Source organism: Nymphaea colorata, chromosome 13, assembly GCF_008831285.2.
Source record: "Nymphaea colorata isolate Beijing-Zhang1983 chromosome 13, ASM883128v2, whole genome shotgun sequence".
In the NCBI taxonomy this organism is placed as follows: domain Eukaryota; kingdom Viridiplantae; phylum Streptophyta; class Magnoliopsida; order Nymphaeales; family Nymphaeaceae; genus Nymphaea; species Nymphaea colorata.
Genome location: NC_045150.1, coordinates 5431314 through 5458113, shown reverse-complemented (window position 1 = coordinate 5458113; position 26800 = coordinate 5431314). Strand labels below are relative to the sequence as shown.

The following is a 26800-nucleotide window of genomic DNA, read 5'->3' as shown; positions in this document are numbered from 1 at the left end:
TCTGCAGTCCTTCGTAAATGCACATTTCTAGGCGAGCAAGAATTGGCCTCGTTTTATTGGCCATGATTTTGGTAATAAACTTGTAAAAAACATTACAAAGGGCGATCAAGCGATAATTTCTGGTTTAGAGGCACCTTCTTGCGAACATGCATGGATGTGATGGTCCTCACCTCATGAGGTGCAGTCAACTGAACTACATCAAGCTCTATAATTAAAAGGGTGATCTTACTAAGTATATTACCAAAGTGTAATCTATTCTATGCTGCCAACTCTTTGCGAACAAGTCGAGTTTGCCAAGGACCCTTCTCATCAGATATTCCTAGAACGATGTCTCCATTTCTCAATAACAATGCGTCGTCAGGTCTCTTTCATTCTCCAGAAAAGCATAATTTTGAAAAGTCTTTTACCATAATAGATGTTTAGAGAATTAAGAGTAGTCATCATCTACATCTACATGTGGCGGTCTGAAATAGTTCTGAGATGAACCTCCAAACTGTTACAACTTACAAACACATCCATCCAAGGGGAATTAAGCATGTATCAATCATGCCTACGAAAGATTCTTTCCATGCTGGATCTTTTATTTGACCACATGAAGTGCCTCATGGAATCTTCCAGTATAGTCAGATTGCAACCAAAGTTGAGAGAGTTAACATGTCACAAGATTTCTGATTCGTCAACGGTCTAGCTTTATCTCCTACAGTATGCAGGTAGTTGAAATCACCCATAAGAGTACAAGGCTGGGCTCGGGTCTTTGGTCCAACGGATCTCAATCTTAACCCTAACAGTTTCAGTTTCATCCCAAGAAAAGTTAAGAACAATGACAATCAACCACTTAACAACTCTCATCATAAGTCTCTCATGATCTCTCACAATTTTAGATACATGATTAAAATTTTGGGATGTTACAATCTACTGTCCTTAAGGCACATGCATCCATGTGTGTGAAACCTCATGTTCGATTGTTGAACCATGCTCTGATACCACTGTAACGACCCGACTTACACCAGACTTGGTCATTGGTTTGAAGGATCTCAAACTGCCCTATAATAGTCTTGGCTTTTAGTCTTTTTCGAACTGAAACTAACACTGCTAACGGGTGGGTTGGGATCCATCGGACCAGGGATCAAGTTGTTACAATACTATTAATAATCTGACGAAGGGTTGCTAGGTGGGGTAGTCTTACCCAAATAGGGATTTTAAAGAATGTCTCTACCTCTCTTTCCAGAGATGGGTTCCACCTGTTCACCACAAATATTCTGTGCGTCCTATTTTCCGCTGGAGGGTCCATTCTCGGAAAGGCGTATCTCTTCTGGTCGTCGCCGAGGTTGCACACTCCTTTCACATGTTGTTTTGTATGTGGCGCCCGTCCCAGCCGGGCACCAAGCACTAGCATAACGCCCAGTCTGCTCGAAGTCTCTTTCACGAGGAGAGAGAAGCTCAATAGTAATCGATTCCCTTGGCACATACTCTTAGGGAACCCAACCCTGGGCTCCTCTTTTACTTGGACAACCATGCCTCTTCCTGTAAATTTTTTTTTTTCATATGGAGACCAAAAAAGTAGGTTCTGCAGTAGTGCAACTAGCGTATCATAGTAAATGGTACTTAGAGATACTGAAGCTCTAAAAGAATCATTTAAGAGCCACGAATTTCAGAGAAATTCCTAACAGAGAACCGCTACCCGTGGATTCCCACACATGTTCGTATTCTATGCTAATGTTGAAACCCATATACTACCATGTTCTAGTTTGAAGACTTCGAAATGACAATCACACTTGAGGATGTCTACCGCATGACATGCCTTAAGTTCGTGCATCACCAGTGGTTGGAGTATGCAATATAACTACATGAAACATAGATAGAAAGTGCTGGGTTTTCAAGAAATGAATAGACATAAATGTGCTTCTTTAGCAACTATCTATTCACTGAAATCTTTGGAAAGCATTCATACAAACTATATCTAATTCATTGAAGACCTTGATGTAGTTGACAACTAAATGTGGCGCACAACTGCATTGGTCCATCTTTACCACAAACTATGTGGGAGCCAAAGAAACAAAAGTAAAGGTGGTTTTTGGTTGATTATATAGGTAAATTGTCATTTGCTGCTCCTTGTTGTTTCTTTTAGATATATATGGTGTTTTATTGATTTGTAAATTTATCAATATATATGGGGTGTAGACATTGATGTAGAAACATCTCTATGTTGATCATATACCATGAAGAATGGAGAGAGTTAAGTCCCTCATAAGTTGATCTAACAAAAGCATAATATTGGGATAAACTTTGCTCTCCTTGGTTCAGCTGAAAATATTTCTATTCCACCTGCATAATCTAGCTAACGTTCTTGTCTTGAGATTAAGTATCACACAAAACAGTCCACGTTGCTTTGGCAGTGATAAAATAAACAATCTGGGCAGCAATATGAGTTTAGACACTGTTCAATATCTAAGTCAAAACAATATGGTTGTCTTCCTTCTAGGTGGCATATTTACCTGTCTTTTCAACTAGTTCTTCTTCAAATAAAATAGGACGCACAGAATGCCTACAAACAAACACACAAAAGTTTGAGACCACTTCTCATAATTACTATTGTCAAGCTTAAATGAATAACCATAAGAAAACAGATTTGCAAAAGCCTTACAATCAGTTGGTAAATTAGATTTTAGGTCTGAATTAGAACCAGCCATTGGAAAGAATTGCAAGATATGATGTTTCCCTTACAGCAGCAAACTAAACAGTAGATAGCAAATATCAAATATATTATAATGACAAACCGGTCCAGACGACAGAAAAAGCAGTGTCGATATGAAGAGAATTCAACATATCACAAGCGTAATCAGACATCATACATACGCAGCAAACATGCTGACTCTTTAAATACAACAGTTGATCCTATTGTCAATAAAATAGAAGACCATTCCTCCATGTCAAACAAACACGCAGATGATGTAAGTACATGAGAGGTAATCATAGTTTTACCAACTACACCAAGGCTGATCTGACGACCGCATCAACAACCTGCCTTCAGATTTAAAAACAGCAACAATCTCCTTCGACACATCAGATTCAACGACATAATCTGGAGCAAGCGACTTCAACAGCAACTAAAACCAGACCAGCCTCCACAACATCAGCTGCAACTCAATCTTGCATTGTATACTTCGACGCAAATCTCCTGGCGTTCATCCAGCGACAAATCTACCACACGTGCAGAAGAAGCATACACACAAAAACTATGACTTCAAGAAGGCAGGTTTTTAGGAAAACCCTGGATCGTGCTAGGAGAGCACATCCTACATGTGCTGCCCAAGATTATTTGAAAATGTGAAAAAGAGGAATATGGCAAGGAAAAAGATGGAGAATATATCAAAGAAGAATCATGCATAAGAACCACCCAAGAATATTCTGCTCTTATACCACGTTCCACTGGGGTTAGAAAGAATAAAAAAAAAAGACAAGAGATAGAGAAAATAGAATTCGTTAAGATCAAAATAGTCATAATCCTCTCTCAATAAGAGGAACTAGGGTTGCCAGGAGAATTACACAAATATTTCCACGAGCCCCTTTATAATTATTAACACTTCTCAACATATCCAACGTTTCAGAAAAACCAAACTAATGTACTAACGGCACACATTAGCTTAATGGTACTGATGTTGATAATTACTCAAGAATCAGCACAACCAACAAAAACACAACCGCATGGTTGCAATTAAAGAAAACACATACTAAAAAAATGCTTAAGATGCTGACTACCACGGTATGTGCATTATACCAACTGCAATGATTATTATTTGTCACGATAAATCTAAAAAAAGATCCTGTAATTTAGCTTATGGAGACTTCAGTAGTGATCATAAAGTCTACTTTAAATGAATGAACTTGTTTTCTGTGCAATGATTTAACATATGACACATTTTCTACAGTGATCCAGCATAGACAAAATTGATACTTTTACAAGCTATAAAAGATAGATCTATACAGTTTCATGTCTCATTTGAGTCAAACCAGTGTCTGTAATCATCGTTATCTGAATCATCAGTACCGGTATCATAACAATCATCATATTCATCGCCTATATCATTCAACTCGTCCTTCTCACTGCCTTGAGCCAAATTATGTGATACTCTGTCATGAGTTCCATAAGAACTCCATGTAGAAGGGAAGGTCCTCTGCAGAGCTTCTGTAAGCTTACCACCTGTCCTTTCTACTCTTCGTAGGCACTTGGACCAGTGAACTGCTGTGCCCATATCTACAGTTAGGCCAAGCTTTATCATTTCGTTGCAGATACTTAGGGTTCCTGAGTATATGTGCTCATTGACAGCTGCCCTTGACAGTAATGATGTCATAAGGCAGTGATATACGGCTTTGTCTGGCTTTAGTCCAGCATCCTTCATCTCCTGGAAGCACTCCAATGCTTTCTCAGGAAGCAAAGCACGCGCCCAGCCATGAATTAATGTAGTGTAAGTTTTGACGTTAGGCTTCACCCCAGCAGCTTCCATTTCTTCCAACATTTTTGTAGCTCTCTACACAACGAAATTCGAAATGAAGTCACAATATGCACTTCCAAGGAAACAGGCATGAAAAAATGTCTTTTAAAAAAGGTTTTGAAAATAAAGTGATCATTCAGCAGAGCATAAGTTCGCTATTTGCATCCATAGCCTTCCCCGACACTAATGAAATTCTTAGCAAGAAACTTCAAAAAGAATGTAATCACTTGATAGAATAAATCCACAAATTACAAACATAACCCAACGTTGTAAAAGGCGTTCATAACACGTATCAGCCGGGGCAACCAATACGTGTATTGTAAAGTATATTAAGCATATCATAAATTTATTTTTAATTCACAAAAAAAAAACAGAAAAATCAAGAAAAATAGAGAAAATTTCAGAAAAATCAAGAAAAATGTGTTCTATGAAAAAAAAAGTCCTTGCACACATAATGAACATTCATGATTCATTGTTCACAAGTAACGACATAATAAAATAAAGCCTGAACTTTAAAGTATTTTTACATCACATCAAAACGTATAGTCTATACTCTATAGTCGTTTACTGTCAAACGAGAATTGAAAAAACGTTTATAATTAAGTAACGTCATGGTTATTATCAATCAGTACAAGAATCATTATCTTCATCTTCATCCCTTCAAGCTGGTGATTTCTCCCTTAAGACAATGATTTCTTGGCAATTTCTTTTTAAAATGATGAAAACTCACATTGCCACAATTCTTAGAAATGTTGCAAATGAAAGGAGACAGAAACTTTAAAAAAAAAAATCTCAACAAAAAGGGGGCATCATACCCCCTTTTGAAAAAACAGAGCCGTATCCTAAGACACAGTCCATATCAGCTGTATCATACGATAAAGGGCTGTATCGCAAGTGTTGAAGTATGTTAGATGGGTCTCGGGACCGGGTCCGGATCCGGATCCAATCCAGCTTGTAGCCCTTGTTGGGCATTATTTAAGTCGTGTAACCCTAATCCTTAAGGTGTGAATGAAAGACTAAGGAGAGAGAGAGTCTGGCGGCTAGTGGGCACCGGCTCCTCCTCATTTGTGGTTTTTTCCCTCTTGTTGAGGGTTTTCCACGTTACATCGTGATTGTTGTTTCTCTTCCTCTTCTTGTTCGTGTTTCTACATGGTATCAGAGCCGACGAGTTTGGGAAATTTTTAGGGGTTGTGAAGTTCCAACCCTAATATCTCTCACCGCTACCACCGCCACCACTGCAGCAGCCACCGCCGCCGCTGCCGCTGCCACTGCCGCCACCACCGCCGCCGCCGCTGCCGCCGCCGCCGCTGCCGCCGCCGCCGCTGCCGCCGCCGCCGCCACCGCCGGTGTCACCCTTTGCGCCATCGCAGCCACTCTTGCGGCGTCGCTCTTGCGCCGTCGCTCTTGCGTTGTTGACCATCGCCGTCACCGTTGTCCCTTGCGCCACTGCCTTTTTTGCGCCGTCGTCTTGCTTCCCGGAGAAGAAGGAAGATATGCATGCTTAGGCGCTTCCTAGGCTTGCCTCCCCCTATTCACGTCACTTCTTAGGGGTCTTTTGCAAATCCGGTGAAGTGCATCCGCCTCTTACCTGCAATATATTGCTTGGTTGATCTTTGATTCCATCTTCTTGTTTTTTTGGCGCCCACCGTGCAAGAAGAGGTGGCTGGTCCGTGACTTGGTAGAGGACGTAAAGGAGGAGAGGGGCGTAACTTGAGGATTGCCTCAACGTCTGCCGGCGATCGCATCCCCCTTTCCTTGCAAAAGACCGGGGTTAAATTGGTCTTACGGGTGAAGGCTTTCCTCATCTCGAAGTTGATTTCCTATTCACTTCTATACCTTGATACTTGCTGGGTTTTGCCTCTTGAATCTTGATTCCAGCAAGGAGAACGTGTGACGCAACCTCTACCCGTGGGAGATTGCAGCCCGAGAGAGAGAAGGAACCGCTTCCGTCGAGCGACATCGACGATCGTTTCCCCCAATCGACATTCCGTTCACTCTTGGGGTTGATTGGGAATCTGGTGAAGATATTACCTCTCTCTCTTTATCGTTCCTTTCTAGATAGAACTTGATTTTTCTCTCGTTCTTGTGATTCTATCCAAGGATATTACTGCCCGTTGGTGCTCTCCGTTGTCACCGGTGTCTCTCTTGTTGTATCGCTGCTCGTGCCTCCTGTTGGACTATCTGTGATTATGGTAGCTTCTTCATCTATAGACGTGATGGCGGATTGCCGTATGGAGGAGTGGATCATTGACAGTGGCGCTACTCACCACATGACCGGCGATCCTAAGGTCTTTCATGGGTATAAGCTTTCATCAAGAAAGGATCGTGTTTCCCTTGCCGATGGTTCATCTATCTCTGTGGCTGGAAAAGGGAGTCTCCCACTTTTGAACAAGTTCTTAGTCCACAATGCTCTACATGTTCCTCATATTCCCTTGAATCTCTTGTCGGTTAGCAAGATCACGAAGGAGTTAAATTGCAAACTTATATTTTCCGCTGATCGCTGTGTTATGCAGGACTTGGTGACAGGGAAGAGGATTGGGATTGGTCTAGCTTCTGACGGGCTCTATCGTTTACCTATGCGTGCTGCTCAGGCTCTCATGACGGCAGCCAGCCAAGCCACGAAGAATAGAGAGGACTCCCTTCAGTTGCTTCTACGTTGGCATGAGCGCCTTGGACACTTGCCTTTTGGCCTTCTTAGACAGTTGTTTCCTGATATATGTTCCAGGTTAGATATGACTATGGTGTCTTGTGATGTCTGTCACCTGGCCAAACATGTTAGGGCTTCATACTCTTTGTCTAGCCATCGGTCTAATGAGGTATTTGCCATGATTCATTCCGATGTGTGGGGGCCTGCAGGGATTCCTTCTTGTCATGGTTTTCAATATTTTATCACATTTATAGATGATTATTCTCGTAACACTATTGTCTACTTGCTGAAAGACCGTAGTGAAGTTCCTACTGTCATAGAGACTTTCATTGCTTATGTGGAAACTCAATATGGAGCATCTGTTAAGACATTTCGATCTGACAATGCTCGAGAGTATATGTGCCAGTCTGTTGATAGCTTCTTTCAAAAAAGGGGAATTGTTCATGAGACTTCCTGTAGTTATACCCCTCCTCAAAATGGAGTTGTTGATCGAAAAAATCGTCAGTTATTGAATATGACTTGAGCTCTTCTTTTTCAACGTCATGTTCCAAAAAAGTATTGGGGGGATGCTGTGCTGACTAGTGCGTATCTTATAAACCGGTTGCCTAGTCGTGTGTTGAATGGGAAGACGCCTCACTCTCTGTTACCGGGTTGTCGTGAACATTTCTCTCTTCCACTCAGAGTTTTTGGTTGTGTTTGCTTTATTCACAATCATAGTCCTCACATTAAAAAGCTTGATCCAAGATCCATTAAGGGCATTTTTTTAGGGTATTCTCTCACTCAAAAAGGGTACAAGTGTCGAGACCCTTCCACTGGTCGGGCCTATGTTACCAAAGATGTCACTTTCCTTGAACATGTGTCCTATTTTGGTGAGAATCCTCTTCAGGGGGAGTACTCTATGTCATAGGAAGAGTATTCTCTGAGTCAGGAAATTCAGTTTACAGATTTTTTGGACTACAGGCGTGACTCCGTTGGTCCATCTAATGAGGTGCATGAACAGGAGAAAAATGGTCCATCTAGTGAGGTGCATGAACAGGAGAAAAATGGAGAGTGTTCCACTAAGGCAGAAGAGAAGTGCAATCGTCTATTTGGGCAAGTTTACTCTAGGCGAAGAGTTTGTACAGATAAGATGACAGGTGGTGAGAATTCTACTCCCAATCCAATTAGTCCTTCCCTGGATGACCCAAGTCGTGCGCAGAAGCAACCTGTTGAAGAAGAGATTCAGACTGTTGCTGCTAGTGAAGAGCTTCCCATCGCCCTGCGAAAGGGTGTCAGGTCATGTACTCAACATCCTATTGGTAACTTTGTTTCATATTCTAGACTGAGCAAGGACTACAAATGCTTTGTATCTTCTCTTTCTTTGACTATGATTCCCAGGAATGTTGCTGAGGCTCAGAGTGATCCTAAGTGGACTTATGCAATGCAAGAAGAGATGGAAGCCTTGCGAAGAAACATGACATGGGAAGTTGTAAAGATTCCTGAGGCCGCTCACTTGGTTGGATCTAAGTGGGTCTACACCATCAAGTACAAACCAGATGGGAGTGTTGAAAGATACAAAGCTCGTCTTGTGGCCAAGGGGTTTAGTCAAAAATATGGGATTGATTATTTGGAGACCTTTGCTCCTGTTGCGAAGATGAAGACTGTCAGAGTCATTATCTCTTTAGCTGTGATGAAGGAGTGGAAGATGTACCAACTTGATGTCAAGAACGCATTTCTCAATGGAGACCTTGAAGAGGAAGTATATATGTGTATGCCTCCAGGATATGAGGAACCTGGAAAATGCTGCAAGCTAAGGAAAGCTTTATATGGGCTCAAGCAATCTCCTCGAGCATGGTTTGAACGACTCAGACTTGTCATGAGACAATGTGGATACCATCAAGGGAATGGAGATCATACACTCTTTGTGAAGAGAAATGAGCACAAGATTACTATTTTGTTGGTATATGTTGATGATATGATTGTCACAGGTGATGATGAAGATGAAATAATGAAGTTAAAGAAACTGTTGGCGATTGAGTTTGATCTTAAGCACCTTGGTAAGTTGAAATACTTCCTTGGCATAGAAATTGCTAGGTCTGGGACTAGCCTTGTGCTAAATCAACGGAAGTACACTCTAGATTTATTAAAGGAGACTGGGAAACTAGGGTGTAGACCAGCTTCTACTCCTCTAGATGCTGGCCATAAGCTAAGTCTTAGAGACGAGGAGCCACTCTGTGAAGAGGCAAAAAGAAGATATCAATGTCTTGTAGGGAAGTTAATTTATCTTACTCTCACTAGACCTGATATTACTTTTGCTGTGAATGTGATGAGTCAGTTCATGCATGCTCCCACGGATGCCCACTTGAAGGCTGTTGACAGGATCTTATGCTACCTGAAGAGGAATCCTGGCAAAGGTCTCTTATATGTCAAGCAAGACACTCTTGGGATTGAAGGTTACAGGCTGTATTGACACTAGGAGGTCCACCTCTGGCTATTATTGTATTTATTTGGGAGGGAATCTCATAGTGTGGAGAAGTAAAAGGCAAGATGTTTGTTCGCGTTCCAGTGCTGAAGCAGAATAAAGAGCTGTTGCTATGGGAGTTTCTGAGCTTTTGTGGCTGAAAGTATTGTTGACTGATATTGGTATAAAGGTTGAAGAACCAATGAAGATGTATTGCAATAACAAGTCTGCAATTAACTTGGCCAACAACCCTGTGCTTCATGACAGAACAAAGCATGTTGAGATTGACCGGCATTTCATTCGAGAGAGAATTGATGCTAAAGAACTTGTACTTCCTTACATGAAGTCTGAAGACCAAACCGCTGATGTTCTGACGAAAGCTCTATCTTAAACTTCATTTGAGAGAAATGTATCCAAGTTGGGCATGTTTGATATGTATGCCCAACTTGAGGGGGAGTGTTGAAGTATGTTAGATGGGTCTCGGGACCGGGTCCGGATCCGGATCCAATCCAGCTTGTAGCCCTTGTTGGGCATTATTTAAGTCGTGTAACCCTAATCCTTAAGGTGTGAATGAAAGACTAAGGAGAGAGAGAGTCTGGCGGCTAGTGGGCACCGGCTCCTCCTCATTCGTGGTTTTTTCCCTCTTGTTGAGGGTTTTCCACGTTACATCGTGATTGTTGTTTCTCTTCCTCTTCTTGTTCGTGTTTTCCTCTTCTTGTTCGTGTTTCTCCAGCAAGATATAGTAGATATGAGCATTCACATGCTTGTGTATCGTGCCTGTATCACATAGATTGGAATATGATACGTTTTATCATACAATACAAATAACACTGGCATAACCTTTCTCTCTCTTAGTGAGCTTGGAACCAAGGATCCACAGTCCAACAATCCAGCTCCTAGGTGGGAGCATCACTAACACTAACAGCAACAGCTGCTTCCATTTTTTACTTATTCCTATGTTCTAACTCAATGGGCACCAGATACAGATAGAACAGAGATGGGAGCATCAATAATACTAACAGCAACAGCTGCTTCTATTTTTTACACATTCCTATGTTGTAACTCAATGGGCACAAGATAGAGATAGTACAGTTGATAAAAGAGAAGAAGGTTGCCAAGATACTAGTATTAGCACCAATGCTTCATAGAGACAAGACGATGCTTACACGAAGAGGCTAAGACGTGATAGAGAAGCAGCAGCATTACTAACAGCAGCTGTTGCTTTAAACAAGGATTGCACCTAGAACAACCAGGATAAAAGTGCTTTTTCTTTTTCCCTTCTGCAACATACTTTTGGGAGCAACAGAAGTTTGTAGGTTAATATTTTCTTTTCTCTTTTTGGGTTTCTAACATGAGGACACCACACCCGTGAAAACAGTTAGTTGCATATTGCATTACCTGCAATCCAAAAGCCCATGGCTGGTACCCGGCACTAAGGGTGGGCATCGGGTCGAGTACCCAATACCCAGCCCTAGTCGGTCCCAAAAACGAGGCACCAGGCCGGCCCAAGTTGGCCTGACTCAACTCAATTTGACCCGATACATTGTTTTTAATGTTATTTTTATTAATTTATATATATATATATATAATTACATATATATATTATTACGATTAATTACATTTATATATTATTTTATATCAAAATATGGCCAGGCCAGGCCAAGCCCAGGCTCAGGTATCAGGTGTCGGGCCACAGTCACGGCTGCGGCTCAGCCTTACCCAGTGCCCCCAAGGCCTATTCTTGCTTTGCTTGTGCACTGGATGGTGCACATTGTCCTGTTACCAGAAACAAGATTACAACTAATGTCGGCTGTCGCTTTGGGAAAAAATATGTACATGGGCATGGATATGTAAATTGAATTAAAGAAAGTAGCATAATCTTATGAATCACAAATAGAACAGTAACTATATTGCTGCATATGCACAGCTGCGAGAAACCTGCATCAGAACCTAATTTCTGTGATCTTTATAAACTGTAAAGCTATACTGTAAAGACAATTCAAAACATGAGAAGGAAACTAATTAAAAATTTACATGCATCTTACAAATATGATTACCTGCATATCTCCAGACTTGCTGCATGCATTAATGAATGATGTATAAGTATGAATATCAGGCAGAACTCCATCTTGTTTCATTTGTTGCATTAAATCAGCAGCCTCCCACACATCACCCCTACGGGCCCATCTATAAGCCAAAAACATCTACTAGATATAAGCAAGTGATAAGCCTAGATAATGCATCATTAACTCTTCCAAAATTCTCTTTAAAAATGCAGCTTCGAGAATATATCAAAATAAGCAGCATACAACCCCTCCAGCAGAGCAAAGCATTTTGGAACACAGTAAACAATTTAACTCATCATTCTTGTTGATACATTTAATGGCACAAGTTATCACAGCACAGAGAATTATTCTAGTTATTTTATTTATCTTTCCTTTAGCCTTTGTTCCCTATTTCTTTCTATAAAGGATGGTTATTTCAAATTAGTGTCTAAAGGCCTTAACCTATGTCAACATGCCAACGCTAGATGTGTTAAAAAAAGTAAGACGAGACTTTGTTTTCAATTGAATGTATGTCTCAACATGATGGAGACAAGATCTTTTTACTGGATTTGTCATTGTCACAACCACCTGACAGGCTTCGTTGTTGAAGACCGTAGATACATCTTATTTTAACCATGGCCAGCAATATCATTCTATGTAATTTTTTCACAAGTTTTCTTCTTGGAAATTTTCAAAAATATGTTTTTTCTTAGGAAAATATCCGAAAAATCTCAGAAGATTTAAGACTGGAAAATGAACGAGAAATAAGCTGTGAAACAATAGGCTTTCTAGCTTGGGAAGCATGTCTGAAGTTGTTGAAAGTCAACATTTCTTTCGTACAGTTTTGACTTTTGAGAATGGTCGACCTAAGGATAGCCCTGTTACAGCTACCTCTATGAAGTCATGGAAGCAAAAGAAGCAATTGAAAGCACCTCAAGGAAAAGAATAGAATGTGTAAGCGTAGAGTACTGGGAAAATTCATCATACCCTTCATGCAGCAGCTTATTATCTAATTCCTGCAATGAGATGTTCAACAATATTCAAAATGACAAAAAAATAAATAAGGGATTCCTTGACTGCACTGATACATTAGTCTCCAACTCCGACATGCAAAATGTTGGAAACATATAATAACGCCCAAGGTCATACGGAAAGAAATGTGGCATCGGAATAGGACAAAAAACGTGTCTAGGTATTTTGCAGTTAAACATACTGTTTAGTCGTTCAATCATATACCATTATTTTGCTAATCTCTAGTTTTTTGTCATATCGTTCCGTTTGAGTTCAGATATGTGGTAGAAAAATTTGGAAAATGACTACACAGACCTCAAAGTTGTTTGCAAATAAAATACTCAAATTAGACATGCAGTGCATGTAGCAATGAAAGGAATTTGAATGTATTTCAACAAGCATACACTAAGAAGAATAGATTTGAAAATTGAGGTTGAAGGAAGTTATTGTGTTCAACGTATATGAGCTGTAAAAACATTTGCTAGCACATTCTAAGAGATGTAAAACGGATCAACATTGAAGAAACACAAGAAGATGAACAGAAGAAACCTTTATATTTCTGAAAAACGGATGCACTTGTGAGTTGCTCAAGCTCTTTGAAAGTGGTCTATCAAGTCCTTGATGGATTTTGTTAATCTGAGAGCTACTTTACACATGCAATCCACAGTATCTCAGGAATTTATATGATGGTAAACATCAAACCTCGAAGCACTAAAAGATTAAAACCTGAGAGCTGAAAAATAAACTGTGTTGTTATACTGAGGGAAAAACTGATCCACTCCTCTCAGTGTCTTACCTTCACAGAAAGGTCAGATTTTTGTGTGACAATCAAAGGAAACTGGCGTTAGTTAATAACTGGAAGCTTGCAAAGAAAAGTACCTCACAGAGTTTTCTTCTGCAAAGCACACTCTTTTACCATGAAAGTTTGGAGAAAAAACCAGGAAGAATTTCACACAAGCAAATACCGACTCAGACAGTAAACAGTAAACCAACAGAAAGAAAGGCACATTGTTTGATCGTAAAAAAGAAAGGATGAATTTAATCAGTACACGGAACTGAAACGAAAACTCATTTAGAATGAAACACTTACCCATCAATTAGAATGTTGTAAATAAATGTATTTCGAGGAATCTTTTGTGCAGTCATTTCTTTTGTGACAGCCAGAGCACTCTGCATACGGCCAGACTTGCAGCATGCCTTAAGTAGCGCTTCATAGGAGAACACATCAAGCTTTAGACCTTCATGTTTTATTTTGGTAAAATACTCAAATGCCTTTGCCGTTTCACCAAATGAAGCATAGCCTTGCATTATAGTGGTATAAGTGCGTTCATTTGGGGCTATGCTAGCCATAGACATCTCATTAATGATGTCAACTGTCTTCTCCATCTGCATAAATTAAAAAAAAAAAAAAAAAAAAGAGTAGCAGATGAAATAATTCTGCCAGCTAAATGATATTATAAAAAAGTTGGTGGATCTAAATTTTACTCATTTATACTAGGAATCATCAGACATTACTTTATCATGGTACCTGTTTACTTTGAACAAGGCCAAGAATTAGGACATTGAAAGTTTCCACTGTAGGAATACAACCTGCTCGTCTCATCATATCAACAACTTCCAGAGCCCTTGTCATGTCTCCAACCTTTGCAAAACCATGTACTATAGGTGTGAATGTCCGAGATGAAGGTCTGTGCCTCTCTTTACTCATTTTATCAACAATACATAAAGCACGGTCCATGTTACCCATCTTACAAAACGCATTAATTATGATATTGTAAAGGACAGCATCAGGCTTCAAACCATCCTTTATCATGTCCTCAAAAATAGCAAAGGCATTTGCACAGTCATTAAGCTGCACAAAGCCACTAATCAACATTGAATATGTTTTACTGTTATGTTTTATGCCTGCAGCTTCCATGGTTTTGCTTACTTCCAGAGCCTTGTTGATCTTCCCCATCTGAATAACAGCATACTATGTCAGTATCATAGGAACATACATGAGAAGCAGAAAACTTCAGTTTATAAGTAATTTTAAAAAAATAGTGAACCTACATTTTAACACAAGCTACGGAATCTTTGTTTGATCCTAGAATTGAACATAGTTTTTTTTTTTCATAGAAAAAAGCAAGGTACTCCTCTCAAGTCCAACCTTTTCTTCTGCAAAGGTCCTTACTGTGAATATCATCCAATCTTCAAAAAATCATCTCACATGAGACTTGACAAAAGTCACAAATGTAGTTCTAAGCATATAAGGGCATATAAAGGATCCAACGAAATCTCAAAAGAGCAAATGTACACTAAGGCACATGAAATGTTACCATACTCAAGGGGATTGTAATACATAGCATACAAAGGACAGAAGAAGGCAGTTTATAAAGGGAGAGAGCCCACGAGCTAGCCATTGGACCTATGTCACATGAGTGCGGGGTGCTGGTGCTGGTGCCGGAGCGGGATGCAGCAAGTTCAAAAAAATTGGGTGTTGGTGCGACGAGAGCATATATATATGTGTGTGTGTGTGTGTGTGTGTGTGTGTGTGTGTGTGTGTTTGTGTACATATATATGTGATCTGTTATATAAGTAATTTCATTTGTCTATATTTTAAAACTTCTTTTTTATCAAGGTTGCCTTAATGGCATACAAAATTCAAAGTTTTATTAAATAAAACAGGGAGGAGAGAGAAAAGAGGGAAAAAAAAAGAAGGGAAGATACAAAAAGGAAAAAAATGAAAAAAAAAACAAGAAAAAAGAAGAATTGGTGCGGTCAGCAGCACCCGATTTGGTTTGACCGAGTTGGGTGCTGTGTCGGGCCGCACCCGAGTAGACGCGGGTGCACTACCATATTTGGCGCACGCATGTGACTTAGCACTGGACTAGCTCCAGCTTGGTAAAAGGTTAGTTTCTTTTTATCTTTCATTTAATAAGGTGGACTTCTATCAAATTTACTAGCTAATTTTTTTTATGTTGAAATTAAGGTTAACATGGAATAATGGGTCGTTCTCTCTCTCTCTCTCTCTCTCTCTCTCTCTCTCTCTCTCTCTCTCTCTCTCTCTCTCTCTCGCTCTCTTTTCTCTCGATTCTCCTTTCTCTCTTCCTCTTCCTTGTCTCTTTTTCTCTTGGGCTCTAACGTAGAACATGGAAAATTTTCTAATTTCCTAAACATCAAACTGCTGAACCTCTTACTTAATTTCTAAAACATAAAAGCCTTAACTAGAACCTAAAAGTACTAGGCTAACCAAAAAAGAGGCACAATAATTCTTCAACATAATCAGAGTTTCTATGTCAATGCCGTTTGTCATCAAACTATTTTCTATTACAATTTTAACTTGTCACATAGTGTGGGTACAGTGTGCATGTGAGTAAGACGGTATGGATTCGTACACAGCAAATTTGAAATGTAGAGGGGTACAGCAGTGCGTATATATATATATATATATATATATATATATACAATTTCAAAATTAAGCTAAAAATAATAATATATATACATACATACACACACACTTCTAATGTCAAAACACATGCAACATAAAACAAATAAGGAAAATAAAATTTGTAGAAAGTACAACAAGGAAAAATGAATTTGTTTCAAACAGTAGAAAAAGAAGAAAAATCGGAAGAAGGAGAAAGAAAGATCTAGATTGCTGAGAAAAACAAAGAAAACAAGGCTGTTGCCTGCCCAGATTATCCTAGTCATTTTTGTATGGCAGGTCAGTCACCTAGGAACTAGCCTTAAGTGACCAGAAAAACCTTTAGGGCATAGGTGAGCCATGAAGCAGTCCTAGGTTAGTGAGCCTTTAGCAAGATGGGAATGCAACCCATGCACCAACTGATAATCAGAGAGCAAAAAAGAGAGAGCACAAAGCTTTGATATCCAGATCTACCGACAAATACAGAACAGACAGGGCAGGCTGCATTGAGATAGCCAGGTCAAGCAAGAAGGACAAATATAGACACGTTTAGGAGAATTTAGAAAAAAATAATAAAAAATCATTCTTCTCAAGATGCACTTTACTTATTGACAATCAACAGTTCCAACTTCCAAGTACACTACGAACCATGCCACCAGTAGTAAAAATTACAGAAGGTTATACGTGTCAAGAAAAAAACTGCCAGTGATTTGCAAGGTGAGTACTGCAATCTCTTGATGTCATGTTAGTCCAGCAGTAACATGCTTAATTGGCTCATATAGTATATGCTGCAAAATCTACATCATCTACCAACAATGGCATCACCTTTATGTAAAGGTTAATCAGACAACCATAGCTGATTACTGAAGGAGAAAACCCTGATTCCTGCATTACCAATTAAATGTAATAAGTGAACACATGTGATGGTACCAATATACACCTACGGTTTCGACATTTGGTCTAAACAAGTACAACCAAAAAGCACACATAAAAGAAAATACCAATTTTCCCTAAAAATTAAAGCCACTTTGGCAGCATCTAACGACAAAAGCCTTGAGATGTGTTGGATTTAGTCATGGATCCTGTCCAGACCCAACTCCATATGATTTATATGTGCATACTCATAATGCGCTTTTGTGTTCATGTGATATTTGTGCATTATTTTTTACACGGTTGACAATTACTGTTCTTTTCTTGTATTGCAGCATTAGTACATGAAAAAATTTAGCTCACATTCCACATTGGGAAATGTGACCACTGTGTGCCCATTCTTCCCCTCAATCTTCTTGCTGTGAATAGTTTGGTGCTTCACTACAGAAACCTAACAAGATCTCAGAGGCAGGTTAGAGCAAAAGTTTGTGATTGCTTTGGAAAGATATGTCTAAAGACATCTCCTTCTTCTTCTTACTCAAGTGAGTAAGAAACCCCCTTCCTAGGTCTTTCTTCCCTCCTCCTCCTTGAAGTTTTCCTTCTTCTTCTTGATACCAAATTAAATCCTTTTTTTTTTCTTGAAAATCTCTAGCATAATTCCACTATCTTCCCATTTATATTTTCCTTATTCCTTTATAGTTCATCACACATCAATCAAACCCTAATTCCTCTTTCTCATAGAAAAACTCTTAAGTTGGTTTTTAAAACCTCCGTCCCACTTATCCTTTGGTCATTCAGTTATCTACACTTTTGTCCCTATTCCTGTTTTACCTTCAGTTACCTTGGGTTTTACTCTGATTCTTAATTCATCCTTCTTTTGTTTCTCCTCAGACACAGACTCCATCATAATTAGTGTTTCCTACTTCTCAGTAGAAACAGCTCTTTTAAGCAACAGATCAATCTGCATGCTATTTTAAGATTGATCATCCACATTAGGGTTCTTTATGGTTTTTCAGCTTTTTTTCCAATCTAATCAGCCCTATTTTCTGCCCTAAATCAGACTGTGTGATCTTCAGTCTGATTACTGGGCTGTGCTGAGAACTACCCAAAAAAGAAAAAGTAGATTCTCTCAGAGTGGTTAAAACTGCGGTCTCCATTGTGCCGTCTGTCATTGATATTGTGGTTGTCTGATGAGTACTCGTTGTGGCTTTTGCCCCACAACTTGCGTTTCATTTTTCTAGTTTCAGATCTTCAGTCATGGACTCTTCCTTTCTTTCAATTGGGTTTTTCAAATTTTTTGAGCTGATTTGTGCCAGAGAAGCTCAATGAATTCATTTCTGACTTGAAAAGATCACATTGCTACTTCTTTTAACAAAACAAAATTTTTCTAAACATCTAGATGCAGCAATTCTAGCCCCACTAGAATTTATTTCATAAGAGGTAAAGAATGATAAATGTGTTGCTTCCACTAGACTCATTAGAAAGCCTACATTCCTCTCTTAGTTGGAACCCTCTACTTATCCTAATAGATGAATGGAGTCATGGAACAAATGCTGGATTTGAGAAGAGCATCAGCCCCACAACATTTTCAGCATATGACTATTGGAAAAAAGGAAAAACAAGAGGCATAGAAGAGTCACGGATCTAATGCAAGGGGTGTGACTTAAATTTCAATCATACTTGCAATATTAAGAACCTTGTTCTTGTCTCTAAACTTGTTGATTGCTTTAGGAGTTAAGACCTTTTGAAATTAGATGCTCTAATGTTTCAGGCCTTGCTCTTATATGTTTCATATTGGGAGTCGACAATATGTTGCTGCATGCATTGTTTACAAAGCATGAATATGAGGTTTTAACTTATTTCATAATTTTCATGTCCGTTAAAACTATTTTTCTATCTAATAATCTATATTTCAGTGTTATGAGTACTCTTCAAAAGATTATAATGATTTTCTCCAAATTAGTGGATCATAAAATGCATTGCACATATAGACCTCAACAAAATAAGAATGTTGAAAAAAAATGATCCTTTTACTGACAGTGCATTAAGCATGATGCTTGATGGTAATATTCTCATTGGTTTGTGGGCAGAAGTCTTTCACTAACAACATTGCAAGTTGGAAATGATTTTTTTTTTTCACTTAGTCCATCTTGGATCCTAGAAACAGCATGACTATATATTATTAAATATAATTTTCTGAATGAAAAAAATGTCTATGGCACCAATTTAATTGTTATACCTGTTCTAACCATGTGCAACCAAAATATACATTCCCAAGAACAGCAACTACTGATAACTGCATATGAACTAGTTACTAACCTTGAGCCTTTGAAAGACAATCAAGCATTTCTCTTCTTGGCGTACATTAGTGTAACCATCCATCATCGTGTGATACAAGTCAATGGGAGCATCAATTCCTTCTCCTTCCATACCTGTGACCAGCTCCTCGGCACGAGTTAAATTTCCAACTTGGCTGCATGGAAGGTATGAAATGTTAAAAATGAAATTTTTACCACTAGTTTGATATGACTGTCAAAAACCAAATCCACAATTTTGTGCAATTAACTTCTGATTGAATAGTTCACCAAGCATTTGAAAATTGCAAGCTAAAAGACAATATAATTATTCAGGTGATTCAGACCAAACAAAAAAAAAATCTGCAAACAGCTCAATTCCATTCTAAAATCTAAAGCAAACAAACCTGTGACCAAGTTTAATATATATATGTTACGCCAGAATTGAAGGAGAGAGAGAGAGAATTCATTCATTAGAAGCCCTAATCACAAGATTCACAACTAAATAGTGACTAGGGATGGTAAAAACAAATTACAGTTGCCCAACTCCACTAAAAGAAGTAAAAATAATTAAGAACACCCCACGACTTTCCTAATATTCCGTAAGACCCCTTCACATCATTATTTCTCTCTCTCTCTCTCTCTCTCTCTCTCTCTCTCAAGCTGGAGCAGAGGCAGAGGCCGAGGGGGCTGGAAGGGGCCTTCCCTCCCCCCTCTCAGATTTTAAAAAATTCAAAAATTTATATGTAAAATTCAAAAATTTTATTTTATCGTATGTAAAAATTTTGAAAAATTCTATTTTGGCCCCTGTTAAAATTTTGAAACTATATTTCGGCCCCTGCTACAAAAAGTTCTTAGCTCTTCTCCTGAGCTGAAGTACAGATACCTATCATGCTCAGCTTGTTACAACACTTCACCAATATAGAACTTGGAATTGGTTTAGTAAAACATCGGCAACTTGGTCTTTTAAGGCTACATGCACTATAGATATCCACTGGCTCATGTTGCTGTCCACCAGAAGTGCATCTTTGGATCCATAGGAATGTTGGCATGTTTAGCACCTAACATATATGTCTCTTTCAATAAACCCAATATATATTTCTGTTGGGGATACGACCACACCTTCTTTGTTCCTGTTCTGTCTTACGCATTTATGCTTTGTACATTACGTTATTTTATGCACATTACTTTGCAACCAACCAATTACAAGTTACAAAAAAGAATTTTACAACATTGTTGTAAAGGAAAAAGTAGTTCTATAGATTACTCGTTTTTCTTGCATAAATGTCACAAACGCTTCACAATAATTTTTCCTAGATGTGAATATTATTGTCATTACTGAGAATTCTGAACTACTAATTCATGAGATAAATAAAATACTCCATGAAATATTCAAAATGAAGGATATAGGAAAATTAGACATTCCCAGGATAAAGCCTGTGGGCAAAAGAGAGCATAAGTTACCCCAACCAAGTATGCTATCGACATGCTGAAAGATTTGATATGTCACATGTAACTTAGTGACCCTTTATTCACCATGAATATCCAAGGAAAGATGTATACTACTAAAGGAACCAAAAGGTGTAGAAACATGGTAGAAGCACTTCAATATCACACAATCACTTCAAGAAGATGTACTAAAAGATTCTGTATGAAAATTTACCAATGAGCATAAATGATGTTACTGTAGACAACTGCATTCAAGGATGAATGCGTCTTTTTTGCCTCCTTAAACCAATACTCTGCAGCTCTTCCAAAGCAATAAAAAAGATTATATGGTTGAATATCTTGGAGAGTATGGAAAATATGTCACAATTGTGTACAGCTTCATATGATTAAAAAGTTCAAGATGGCGTAATCTTTGTTCTAGCTACAAATACATGCACAAATGCAATAAGGTTTTACTAGTAATGCTTAAATATGAAAAAAAAAATAGTAATGAATGGATAAAAAAGAGGCCAAGCAATCTTTCTTTCTTTCAGATTCCAATGGAAAATCAAGCATTAGGATAAAGGCATAACTCGAAAACCACTCAAACTCCTCCCAGAATCAAAAGAAAAAGCAATAACCATTCCTATACGGTGAACCTAAAGTACAATTATCTCATTCCAAGTCGTCAACAGGACTTTGACACAAGAAGGTAAAAAGGAATAATCTGGACTAGTCGTCCAAGTTGGTCAAATAATGAAACAATAAGAAATACAAAACACACACTTTAAATACACACACATATACACAAAATCTCCTAGAAAATGAAATTTATCTTCTTTATAAAAGGGGAAAAAAACTACCCAAATTTGGGGTGACATAAAACTTGCTAATCATTCACCCACTAGAACTGAGTAGTTGACCTAGTCGGTCGAATAATCCATGGTCCAGGGCTCTACCATGAGGCCATGGACTAGTTGACAGCTACAACTAGGGAGACTATCAAAATGGATCTTATTTTGTGTAGAATTAATTAATTACAGTGGTGAAAATGTAAGGAACTGCCATGAAGTTTACAAATCAAGTAGGAGGGAAACACGTGATGCACTCATCAGCCACTAAATCTAGCATAAACAAGCACACAGGCACATAACAAAAGTCAGCACATGCTATATGTACATGCAAGATGGGAGGAATTCACAATGTATACAGGAGGTTGAAATCATATGATTGCCAAAAAGCTTTCTCAGACTCAGGAAAAGCCTCACTGAAAGAACAGATAATTCCCCAGGAAGCCCTCAAAGCCAAAAGAGACACTAACTATGGTAACATACCAGCAATGGAGCCAGAAGCTCCTTATGAATTCATGGGCAACAGGGAACCATGTTCTCATCATACTAATGTAGTTGAATATACAGAGACACAACATACAGGCTAAAGAATTTAAAATTGAAAGTTCTGAAGCACAATGCAGTTCTCTAGAGAACCAACAGTAGTACAGCAGAAGAAGCAATAGGGCCCAATGATGCATCTGAGGGAATGCATGTCAGATGTTGAAAATTTCTGCATCAATTGATAACAAAAATAGCACATGAAAAAAGATACAAACAAATGTATGAATGTATTTACTTTGCATCACCAATGTTGGCAAAGCCAGCAATAAGGATACTGTATGTCACTAAAGTCATTTCAATGTCCTCAGCCTTCATTTCCTGCACACAGGCTACAGCTCCCTGCATGTCTCGGGCAACTGCATAAGCGTGAACAAGGCTGCATGAAACAATCTTAAACTGAGAGGATGCAATAAGCCACATAGCATGAGCTATAATACGACCAGAACATTTAGATACAAACAAATTGCTTTCACTTTTTGAAAAGTTACCTGTCATACATAAATATGGACTTTTTTAATAGGATAGGCATAATTTGCAAATCCTAATCACTGTCAATTAGGATGACGACAAAGCTTCAACCAGAAGGTAACAGATTCTCGTAGAAGACAATGAAGGGCCTGGAATATTATGCTTAAATATCACACAAAGTCTGGAAACATTTGGTGCAAATGAAAATTGGTGACTAAGACAAAATAGCCTATATACTTTAATGGAACAGAAAACATTATCTTAAAATAAGAAAATAAAGGACAAAACGAGAGTAATAAACTGCACATCAGATCTTCTCCTAGTACTCCACGAGCAAAATCTCTCACAAGAAAAAGGAACTATTTCTAGAGGATGAAGAACTTCAATTATATACCAGGGCCCACTCAAGCATACAATACATTGAATGACCGCATTCTTACGAAGGCATAAAATGCAGAAAGTTGGGCTAATAAAAGCTAATAAAGTGATCATGCAATCAAAATCTTGAAACGATACATTTATAAGAACGCACTTGATCATTCTCAAATAGCTAGGTATATTGTAAGTGACCATGAAAACAGTAGAACATGATACATATGCATCTCTTGCTACCGCTGTTACTGCTGTGTAATGTTCAACAAACAAAGTTAGATTGTCTATTCATGTTTATCTACCACCAAACTTTCTATCCTCTTGTTTGAATCTAAAGATTTGTACACTTTAATATGCTTTAAATAAAGAACCATACAACCATACCAACAATAAGGAGAAAAGAGAATTAGGAAAGGAAAGGAACCACACTCACTTGGTATAAACATATGAATTTGGTTCTATTCCCCTTGCCCTCATGGTCTCAAAGGTGGCACGAGCGTGATGCTTGTCACCTCGTCTAGCATAATAATTAACCATCAATCCAAACTCCCTTCTTGAAGGCTGAAAAGGATTAACATTTCAACCAAGCCAGTGAGTTGCAATGTACTCTTTCACATAAGCTGGAGCTAAATGCATCCACAGGTCGCCAATGGCAAGCTAACAAAATTACAGAAAAATGTTCAGGAGAGAGCGGGAGGGAGGGAGGGAGAGGCACGAAAGAATGCCACACCTTTCCTCAAGCGTATACACGCCCGCTCAAGCACATAGTAAAAGAACTTGGTACAGTCAACCGAACATGTACTAAAGAATCATGCCTTTCAAGTAAGATTAGCAATCTGGTGTCATATTTAATAACCAATAGCCCTTAACGGAATTGTCGTTTTAGGGTCTAACATAAATCCACATCTACAGAGTGAAGCATATTTTATTTTTACCCATCCACAGAGATTGTGTTCTGAATTAGTGCACAAAGGCAGGCATATCATATAAGTTGCACACTTTTAGTTGCCCTCATTTATCTCTAGTATTGTTTGCGTTAGTGCCGCATGCCTTATTCTTTGCGACTGGAAATTTATTTCTTTAACTAGAACCCGAAAACAACACAATGGTGCAATTTATTGCGTGGGTACCTTCTTAATCTTTTGGAAGGCCGAAACAACGCTCTGCCAATTCTCTGGCTCTGTGTCAAGGACCCGACGGAATTCCTTGCAAGAATTGTGCCTCTCTTCATGCCATTTCGATCGATAATCCTTTGAGTCCGAGCCCTCCAACCATTTTGATCTCTCCGCTGATCTTGCCTTCAACCTCCTCCCATCGTCCAACTTCACAGTGAGGATTTTTCCATGAAACTCGACGCCATCGAATTCCACGGCCTTCATCGCAGAATTCGCGGCTGTAGGACCTCCATAAATCACAAAACAGTAGCCCATGTTTCTCTCTGGATCATCATGGCCCTTAATCAGAACCACGTTCTTCAGGGGCCCGAACTGCCGAAAAAACTCGGCCACCTCCTTTTTCTTAACCCAGAGGGGCAAATTCCCCACGAAAATCTTCCCTTCCTCCCTGTACACCGGATCCGGGGGCACCTCACTTCGTGTCTCCTCCTGAACTTCCTTTTCCACTCTCTCGCTCGGTTCATCAGTCAGCTCCGTAGGGGTCTCGTCGTCCTGAGGCGGCAAAAGCTTGCTGGAGAGCCACAACTTCCCCGAAATCTTCGACGAACCGGAGAAACTGCGAAGCGGGTTAGAGTTTTTCAACGATTCCGACTCGGCTCTTTCGAGTTTCTTGTCGGCGGAAGGCCCGAGGTTGGGGTTCCCCGGACGCCGGACGCGGCCTAGAGAGGGAGATGGGTCGTTGAGTTCGTGACAAGAAGATGGAGAAGAGGAGGAGGAGGAAGAAGGGCGCTGCAGATGGAGTGAGAGCTTGAGAGGATAACGGCGAGACCTGGCGCGCTTGCCGGCGAGGCGAGCAGGGTTGTGGGGGAGTGAGAAACAAAGGCAGGAGGCGTCCATCGCCCCCACGTCCTTCTCGTGCCACCTAACCGCCGCCGATGCTGCTGCTGCTGCCGGTATCCGATGACCACCCTCCCATCACCGCAGCATTCTATCCTCACGGACGTCTACCATGAAGCAAACAGCCGGCCGGATGTGCAGATACCGAGTCTTGTGCACCACACCTGCGTCCGGGAGAACAGTTTACAAGGATGACTGTAGGGCCCATAAAATCTCTCCTCATTTATCTCCATTGCACCTGCTTGCTCTCCAACCTCAACGCCCCTACATTATTTTGTCTTACTAAAGTTTGAATTACAAGTTTACATGGCTTCCTTCCGCTGTAACAATAGTTGCCTAACCGTCGATCCCCATCGTGAATTGCATAAATTTTGTTGGCCTCGGATAAAACAAAAGGTGTGTTCTGAAAGATGATAGAGTTTGAAAAAAAAAGAAAATCAAATTTCTCTGTCACTAGAAAATGAATGTAATGAAGAGAACAGATGCATGAATGATGCAACTGAAAAGATTATTTCATATGAAAATTTTGTGATCATTGTGATCTCATATATTCATAAACATCCCATTTGGAAGTATTGTTTCTGTAAGCAATGAGAGAGATGAACATGATGAACATACCATTGCAAGTTGTTAGAATGATACAAGTACTGGCATTAATTGTACTATTCCGACAACAGGATTGTAATTTGATAACGAGGATGATGTGCATACATTTTAAAAGTGTTGTGCTCTAAGGTAAGAAAGTTCATTTGGGATCCTCATTATGAGAAGGTCATTTGTTTGTTATAAGAAGAAATTAGAAGAATTCAAGTGGAATTTTAAAAAGGAATTGATTTAATACATGATGCAATTGCTTAGTGAAAATGGTCATAATAAGACTTCTCAATAATATTATATATATATATATATATATATATATATATAATACTGTGTGTATATTTGTTAGTGATCATAATCATATTTTGCCACCTTCTCACTTGTCCCATATGTTGAGGTTACATTATAAAGTGACACCTTTGCATTTTAGAATGGGTGAACTAGCTGGTAGTCTTGGTGTTTCTTGGAAAATATAAAATTACTTTGTGAAGTAGATGTTGGTTACAATAATGTAGCATTTACACTCATGAATTATAAAAACATTTGAGAGAAAAAGAGAAATACCATGAAAATGAATAAATATACACCTTGGAAGATACTTGCAAAAGAAGTCAAGTAAAGGCACTAGTTTCTATGGTCTAATGAAATTGGACAGGAATGGATATGCCACCAAGTATATTTTGGGCAGACTTAAGGTTAAAAATGAATTATGAATTCATCAATTATATTATTGATTCTCAACATAATTTAAGGTTAATACTCATTAGTGGCCATTTGAACAATGTATATGTGTGAACCATCACTTACAAAGTTAGCTTTTTATGGCATATTTTTATATGACTAGACTATAGAAACCTTTGGGTTGTTGTTTAGAGTCGCCATAGAGGCCACAAGTGGGATCCATCTTAAAGTTGTACTTACTTACATATGGTGATAATACAATAGCAATATCAGTCTCTCATATTTGGCTAGATGCGCATCATTTACTTTGTTAATTTATAGTATATTTTTTAAAATACAGCAAAAAACATGGGTAATATATTGAATAAAAAAAATGACTTCAAGGAAAATTTTGCAGAATGCATGCCTAGGTGTGAAGATGTTGAAAGCTTCCAATTCCTAATGGGAATAAAAAGACATCACTGGGCATTTGTCTTCTTCTATTCTGGTTTTTTCTTATGCATTTGTTGGTTCTAGGTGCTCAATTGTGTCCAGTGGCGTAGCCACATTATGACTGGTGTGGGCAGTTGCCCACACCAGTGTTTGGAAAGTTCTTTATTTATAAATGTGAATCTTAAATATTTATCCTTATATATATAAGTA

The 26800-nt window shown here is 38.9% G+C and overlaps 1 protein-coding gene across 1 annotated transcript; it reads right to left on the bottom strand.

Moving 5' to 3' along the window:
• Positions 1-3851: 3851 nt before the first annotated feature.
• LOC116266632 (pentatricopeptide repeat-containing protein At5g04810, chloroplastic) lies at positions 3852-25130 on the bottom strand. Its single transcript, XM_031647932.2, has 10 exons — positions 23999-25130; positions 23302-23429; positions 22264-22404; positions 20870-20956; positions 19232-19385; positions 16868-16927; positions 14165-14593; positions 13727-14022; positions 11638-11767; positions 3852-4529 (listed from the first exon to the last, which is right to left on the bottom strand). Exons 1-10 carry the CDS (start codon positions 24878-24880, stop codon positions 3990-3992), a joined length of 2847 nt encoding a protein of 948 aa, XP_031503792.1. The 5' UTR covers positions 24881-25130; the 3' UTR covers positions 3852-3989.
• Positions 25131-26800: the final 1670 nt, after the last annotated feature.